The sequence below is a fragment of the Daucus carota genome, chromosome 5 (assembly GCF_001625215.2).
Source record: "Daucus carota subsp. sativus chromosome 5, DH1 v3.0, whole genome shotgun sequence".
In the NCBI taxonomy this organism is placed as follows: Eukaryota; Viridiplantae; Streptophyta; class Magnoliopsida; order Apiales; family Apiaceae; genus Daucus; species Daucus carota.
In genome coordinates, this window is record NC_030385.2 from 34,812,700 (window position 1) to 34,820,504 (window position 7,805).

The window sequence follows — 7,805 nt, forward strand, 5'->3', positions numbered from 1 at the left end:
CAAATCTTCAAAAACAACACATAATGTTTAAAAATATTTTTTGCCAACAATAATATTCACATAAATAAAATTTATTGAAAGAGAAAGCATTTCAATATTATTCAAAAATAATTATAATCTAATAAAAAACATAAAATTTAATCTTAATTGTTTAGTTAATTATATATTAAAATTTAGTTCCATACATTTATTTAGATAATTATATCCTAAAATCATTTTAATAAAGCTGGCAAAAAAAAATCATTTTAATAAAAAGTTTGTATACTTTATTTCCATATAAACTTCAAATTATGTGGCATTTCTATCTTCTACTTTTTTTTATTTTCTTTCATTCGTTTTTCTTCACTCTTTTTTATTAATGTGCCACGTCAACGTCAATCTGTCACTCCGTCTAACCTCCGTTACTTTTTTTAACGGCAATGATGAGTTTGATACCACTAAGCGAGTTTAGTGAGCAACTTGAGACCCCGTGGAGATCAGTGATGAAGTTGATACCAATTGTCCACTTCAGTGATGAGTTTGATAATTAACCCGTATCAGAAAATATAAATACAATGCAAGTTATCATAAAAATATTATAAGAATAAAACTTTGACTATATAAATCGAACATGTCCGTAAAAATTTAGTATTTTAACAATAAAATAGTTTTGGTTCGTTTTTCAGCTTGGTTATAGGGTCGATTTAGTGACCGAACGAATATTTCAGTTCAATTCGGTTGCATTTCTTCACATTTTCTACGGTTATAGCTTTTTTCGATTTGATTTTTCCATTTTTTGCGTTAGTTTCTTAGAAAAAATTTCTCGACACCCTACATTAGCTTTTGTAAATAGAATGAGTAACACAACACATACAATCAATTTAGGATTATGCAGCAGAATAATAGTGTTCTAGGACCGATTTCTCGTTATGTTTTAAGGACCGGTTTCTGGTTACAGGAATGTAAAGAGATATACTTGAACACTAAAAGACCAAAATATCCAATAACTTAGCAGCCTCTGCTACCTGGTCGACCGAGTCATCTTCTCAAGCCGCGTGTGTAAATGTACGCATAGCATATCATCACTTGTGTCACTGAACACCATCTCATCAAACAACTTCATTTATTTTCTTGCAGAGCAAAAATGGGGTTCGATTCCGTATTTAGGGTTTTACTCGAGCTCTTCCCACAGGTACATGCTTTATAATATTATTACCATTCTTAATGTGATAAATTATAAAGTTGTGATCTTTTAGGTTAAAAAGATTAAATTTTTGGTTTGGATAGAAAGTTGGATTAAATACAGATGATCATTGTTGATTGGTTGCTTTTATATGTAAATTAGGTCGATTCGCGGATACTAAGGGCTGTTGCTTTTGAGAATTCCAAGGATGCTGATGTAGCTGTCAGTGTTGTTCTTGCTGAGGTTATCCCATCTTTTAGTGGAATTGGGTCTGCTGGGTCACCTTCCAATTTGCTGATTCCGAATGGAGGAGGTACTGCGTATATCATAGTATTATTGTAGTTTCTGAATTCCGGCAAATTTCTGATTTTTTTGTATATGCCCATAAATTTGCTGATTTCGAATGGAGTAGCTACTGCGTATATAATAGTATTATTGTAATTTCTGAATTCCGGCAAATATCTGTATTTTTTGTATATGCCCATATGAACCAATAGTATAATTGTGCAACGGATAATGTGGTTCTTGTTAGTCACACCCCTTTTTGGCTAGCTTGTTAATTTTTGTTTTTTTGTGAGCATAGTCTTTAGTTGTGGTTAATGATATTTGTTGTTGAGTTTGTTGTGTAAGCCTATATGATGGAAACTTTTTTAATTTTTTTGTTGTGGTCATATATATAGATTTCCGAGCATCTAATACAGCTGATGGGAAGCATAATAATGTTGGGAATGTTGGAATCTCTGAAGAAATTGTTATTGATAAGCAAATTCCATCAGCCAAGCCCGTGGAATCTAGTAATGCTGAGTTTGGTAATTTGGGCCTAAATTCAAATGGTTCAGGTCTAGGTACTGGTACAAGTGATGGTCATAGTCGGGTGCATGTGAATGCTTTTGCTAAGAATGTCAGTTTACCAGAGGGGCACCAAGTAAGAAGTATAGAAGCAGGTCCAGAAGATGCCCTGTTAAATAATGCAGATGGATCTATGGATTCTTCATACCTTGATGAAGAAGAAAAAGCAAGTTTAGGTGAACTTGTACGAAAAAATCATCGTTCCATCACACAGGTAGTTGAGGTCGATCTATCACCTGGTGAAATTATTTCTCCACATATTCCGGAAAGCAGCAGTCAGCTTGTATGTGAACCAGGTTCACCAGCCACCAAAGTGGGGGAACTAGAAGCAGATGTTCCGTCGTTTATAGTTTTAGGGGAGGATGTACCCTTTGGTTATTTGGTTGATTGTGAAATTGTGGATGTAATGAATAGGGTATCGGAGATATTAAGCGAAGATTTAGAGAATGAAGAACCAAATGGCAAAAAAGGCCGGTTTACTAGTGAAGTTGATGGTTTTGAGGATGAATCTTCTATGAAGGCTACTGTAATTAGCAGGTCTGACCAAATGTGTACTATTGAACTTCTTGGGGATGTTATTGAAAATGAAAAAACTGAGAAGGTATCAGTTATGCCTTCCATCTGCTTTAATTTATTGCATCTAAATTATAATCACAATAAAAAAGGTTATTAGTGTGGGCTAAATACTATTTGAATGCGAGATGTGATACTGATATCTCTTGTTATTATATACTTCTTATTACCTCCTGAATGTTTTCCTTTGTGATTTCAAAATGTTACATTTCATTTCTTTAGAAAATTCTTGTTTATTGAGTTCTATATCCATTCCCATTTTTCACTCTTATTCTCTTATGTTGTAGATTGCATTGCGTTCAGCTAAGGATTCAGTTTTTAGCTTGATCAGTGAAGTGGAAATTAAAGAGAAACTTGTAGAGAAAGCTAGAGAAGAAGCTGCACAGGGGGGATTGGATACACTTACTAGAGCAGAAGACCTAAAAAAGATGTTGCAACGTGCGAAGGAGACAAATGACATGGTTGTGTACAGTCTTGATTAATTATGCACTTGATGATACACTTTTTAGTTCTGGATTCCTTGTTTTATTTATTTATTTATTATTTTGGATGTAGCATGCTGGTGAAGTATATGGTGAAAAAGCTATTTTAGCTACGGAAACGAGGGAGCTGCAATCTCGCTTAAAAAGCTTGTCAGAGGAAAGGGTCAAAGGTCTTGCAATTCTTGACGAGGTTCTGTTATATTCATCCCTTTCACCAAGCCCTTTAATTCTCATGTATTTTGGAGTTCAGATTTGTAGCACTGAGACTAATGATATTATATCAACTTGATTCCACAAAATTCTATTACATGACATTGTTATACAGATTTCTTAACTTTATACAGATTTCTTAACTTTGATGCGCATCTTTTTGTTTGAGTTTGCTGAAATAGGCTTGTATTGAATATTGAATTTTACTTGGTTATTACGGGATTCCAAACTATTTTTTTTGAAAGGTAAATCTAGAGACAACTTAGTGAAAGAAGTATCAGTTATTTATTTATGGTGCAGGCGGGGGAGGATTTGACATATTCTATTTTGTATATATGGAACCTTTATCCATACATTAAAGCTTTACCAATTCAAGTATTCTTCAAGTTTACATGTTCCTCATTTTCTTTCTCCTTTGGGTTATTATATCTCGCACTTGCATAGGTTGTTATTTCTTAAGTCTCAAATTAAGTATTTTGCAGATACGTCAAGCGCTCGAGGTGCGATTAGTTTCAGCAGAAGAAGAGATTAAAGAAGCAGAGAGTGAAAAGCTTAATAAGGAAGAGTCTGCCCTGAGAATTCTTGCTCACGAAGAAAGCAACATGGAGAAGGTGGTTCAGGAGTCAAAGATTTTGGAGCAACAAGCTGAGGAGAACTCCAAGGTAGTAAATTCACAGGATGAGATGTTTTGAAACAATTTGTTCTTTGAATTACCTTAGCTTTTCCTCTCAATCTCTTTTTGTGCTCTGTTTCAGTTGAGAGAGTTCCTTGTGGATCGTGGTCGATTAGTCGATATGCTGCAGTAAGGACTATTGTACTCATCTAGTTGATTAATTTTGAGGTTCTGTGGCAAATATTCTAAATATTTATGGCCTTATGCCCATTTTTGTAAATTAGTACACCATATCATAAAAAAAATTAATGTAGGAACACACTCTTTATTTTTTGAGTACTCATCATATAGCACACAAATTTATGCCCTCCTTGATCTAATCATTTCCGCAGTTGCTCATCCTTTCTTATTTTTCAGTTAATAGAGGTTATCTCCATATGTAATGATATTCTCAGGAAGTTTCACGTCTCTAACGCTCACTAATGTTTTTTTATATGCGCAGAGGAGAAATATCAGTTATATGCCAGGATGTTACGGCTCTTAAATCAAAGTTTGACCAAGGAATTCCCTTGAGCAAATCCTTATCTTCCAGTCAGACCAGCTCCATATCAACATCTTCAAGTTCATCTGTAGTTGGTGCATCATTTGAAAAGGTGCCTGAGGTGGTTGTTTCCCCAGATAACAAAAAGGAAAGTTTATCAGATTCAAATGATGATCAGCTTTTCCACAGGGACGAGGTTCCAAGTGCTGGCAAGAAGATTGTGGAAGGTGATGAGTGGAATCTCGTTTTTCGTAAATTTCGCATATAGTGTGTGCAATGAAGCAAACTACAACTTTAACGCGTATTTTGAACTTGCAAGTGATCAGATGGTTGTATATTCATCACCCTCTTCAGTTTTTCATTTGATTATACAAAAACCGGCATTCTGTGTTATGTATTAAGATTCTGAAATAACATTTTCAAAGTTAATCAATACTCTGATAATGGTACTAAAGAAGTTTAACTGGATACATTTTTAGATGAAATTTTAATGTGATAAAATCTAGCCACTAGTCAGACAACTTGGATAAAGTAGTTATACAACAGTGTTCTTCTGCAATGGAACAGAGCAAAACAAGAACAAGTCTGAGTGTACAGGAAGTTAAGTCATTGCTTCAAATATATTCTAACTTCAAAGTAACTAGAGTACACATGTAGTTTCTCTACTCAAAACTAGATATAATTCTGATACCTATGTATATCCGACATCAGTCTGTAACTTAAGCAAAAAGCCTCCTTCAATTTCATAGATCACATCTGAATAGTAGACTCACTGGCAACAATAACTGTTTAGAACTGGTTTGACACAATGGCAGGCAGGCAAGTTCACTGAGCTAGCTCTTTGATGACTTATACTCCGAAATAAGTACTTATTTTCGTAACTTAAGACAACCCCTAGCGCCAACAGAATAGTCCGGGCGAACCTCTGCCCGAAAGAGCAGCGCCGCGCCTCAGCTTAATCTTTCACTCTGTCCAGAAATTAGCATATCAGAAGCAGCAATTACTCATGCCAGTTCATAAGCAAAACAGTGCATCTCCATATGATATAAACTCTAGCCCTCTGCTGTTTGATTCTCTTAGAACATCTCTCCCATGACCGAGCCTTGGCGCATCCAATCGAGAAAGAATTTGCTGCCATAGCACCAGCTTCTACTTCCTCAACAAATGTTAAAACTTAAAACTCTTGAAAATTTTCAAAGTGGCTTGAATGGTTGTGCAGGGGACTGAGGGCTTAAATACCTAGCGAAATTCGAGATATGTGGTGGAGATTATTGGTTCCATAATGTCTGGGACCATCTGATGTATGAGAATGAAAAACATAGCAGCCCTACTCTGTTTGTATTGTTGCTGATATTTATCAAAAGGATTGGTTTCAAGAGTCTTGACATATCTGCATACATCTGCATGTCTCCATACAAGAATACATGGGGCACCCTGTAGCTAAATACATAAATAAATACAAGTCTCCATACAGAAATACCCATGTATGTATGTTCTTGCTTTATGCTTTATTTATTGTATCTTTGTTTTCTCAGAAACATACCACCTTGTTGATGTTTTACAGATGACAACATGTTAGTCTATGTATTGTCAATTTGCAACAGATAAATAATTCATTCATATATTATAATTAATTTTAATTTTGCTAGTGGAGTATTATGTATGAAATTCAAGGACCACAATAGTATAATTCTCTCACGTATATGTTAGACACATTAACGGAAGGCTAACCCAGGCTGAAGTTCCGTTTTCTGACATGTACAAACAGAATAAGAGTCCAAAGGACCTAAAGGCTGAAGTACATACCATCACATGTTTTCATGAAACACCTACCTAGTTCACATGAAGCATGTAATCCAAACAAGTCAATCAGACAGGATGCTTGCCACTTATCATTGCCGGCAGTGACAAACCAGTTTAAAAGCCCACACCATTAATGACCTCTACTCAAACCTCATGGCCCATCTTTTAGCAGAGTTAAACACCAAAATTTACATTCTCAATTCCATAATTCTAGTGCTAAATTTCAATAAGTGAGATGGTTTTCGAGATTTTGCTATCCATAGCGTTGTGACTAGAGAGTTGGGATTAGGATTTAGGAGGATACCAGTATCTTGTCGTCTCGTCTTAGTATGTGGTCATCCTGTAACGAAGTTGCGTAAACTTAGCTTCTTGCCTTGCCTGATCTGGAATATGATTCCGCCACTGCTTTCACATAAAACGTCAAACGGTCATCCGTGCAAGGCCTCTAGTGGACAGACATGGCCATTCCTAATCAGCAGCAGAAGAAGCCAGGATATTGAGTTGCTGTCAGGACATTATTCCGAAAAAAATGGGACCAACCCCACGTGATGAACCATGTCGCTACTAGAGTTCTAACCTTCTAACCTTATCTCAAGGACGGCCAAGTCTTTGGTTTGTAGAATGTGTCCCTACTGGCAACTAACAGATAAATTGGCCTGCACATTTGATTTGTCTAATCATTGATTTCTCAAGTGCATCGCTTAATACTATGGATACGCCACTCTCCTATAAATCTCCCTTCTATCAGAAAAATGAAAGAAAAATTTGCAGATGTGATCTCTTCGCAGAAGATGTGTATAGTGTAAAAACGAAAAAAAAGGGATCTGCACAAATTTTTTCGGATACGATGAGAGACTTGTGTATAGCCTCGGCTCTTATTATGTTCTCGTATTTATGGTAAAATATTGTGGTGTAGACTGATAACCGTTCAGATGTGATTACTCAGAAGCTTGGGTTTGTGTAGTACATACATGCCTAGATCCTCCTCTATGCAGGACTTTTGAGTTAGAGCTAGCTGCTTATCTTGTCGAACCTACTGACTGGGGTCTCAATCAAAACAAGACTTTTGAGTTAGAGCTAGCTGTTTACCGAACCTAGTGATTGGGGTCGAAAGACTCGAAACAAGTTAGTTCATCAGTGAGGGACAGGCCAACTTTGCAACATAATTGTGATACAATAATGATGAAAACACAGAACCTATACATGGATGATGAACTCTTCTGCCTAGTACACTTAACCAATAATATTAACGGAGTTAAATTCCTTAGCTAATCTAATCTAACCATGATCTACTGATATTGAGGGGCCTGGTCACACGAAAAGGGATAGAGTATTAAAGTGGTCTCAGTAATGAAAAAGATAAGCAATTTCCTTGGTAAGAGAAAACATAGCTAGAGACTGAGCATTTGTGATCAAATAAGTCTTCAAAGCCACAGATCATTGCTGTTTCATCCCCTGGGACTTAATAAAAAATGTTCCAAACCAATAGAGACCAAGTAGCCCGAGAGGAGCTTCTTTGAATCCCTCAGGGGCCAAGGTCCCCCAAACAAAAAACCACCACATATTCATATG

The 7,805-nt window shown here is 36.0% G+C and overlaps 1 protein-coding gene and 1 long non-coding RNA gene across 3 annotated transcripts; one reads left to right on the top strand and one right to left on the bottom strand.

Annotated features, from left to right (window-relative positions):
- Positions 1-934: 934 nt before the first annotated feature.
- LOC108223359 (uncharacterized) lies at positions 935-4,823 on the top strand. 2 transcript variants are annotated; one of them, XM_017397565.2, is made up of 8 exons: positions 935-1,171; positions 1,325-1,475; positions 1,843-2,612; positions 2,872-3,045; positions 3,140-3,256; positions 3,759-3,938; positions 4,032-4,117; positions 4,392-4,491. In XM_017397565.2, exons 1-7 carry the CDS (start codon positions 1,124-1,126, stop codon positions 4,080-4,082), a joined length of 1,491 nt encoding a protein of 496 aa, XP_017253054.1. In that variant the 5' UTR covers positions 935-1,123; the 3' UTR covers positions 4,083-4,117; positions 4,392-4,491. The 2 variants fall into 2 exon arrangements, with proteins under 2 accessions (XP_017253054.1, XP_017253053.1); XM_017397564.2 differs by having other exon boundaries at positions 937-1,171; positions 4,032-4,078; positions 4,392-4,823.
- A 142-nt stretch (positions 4,824-4,965) lies between these two features.
- On the bottom strand, positions 4,966-7,448 carry LOC108223360 (uncharacterized). The gene is made up of 2 exons (XR_001807192.2): positions 6,538-7,448; positions 4,966-5,870 (listed from the first exon to the last, which is right to left on the bottom strand). It is a non-coding gene; the product is annotated as an uncharacterized LOC108223360 (long non-coding RNA).
- Between the last annotated feature and the right edge of the window lie 357 nt (positions 7,449-7,805).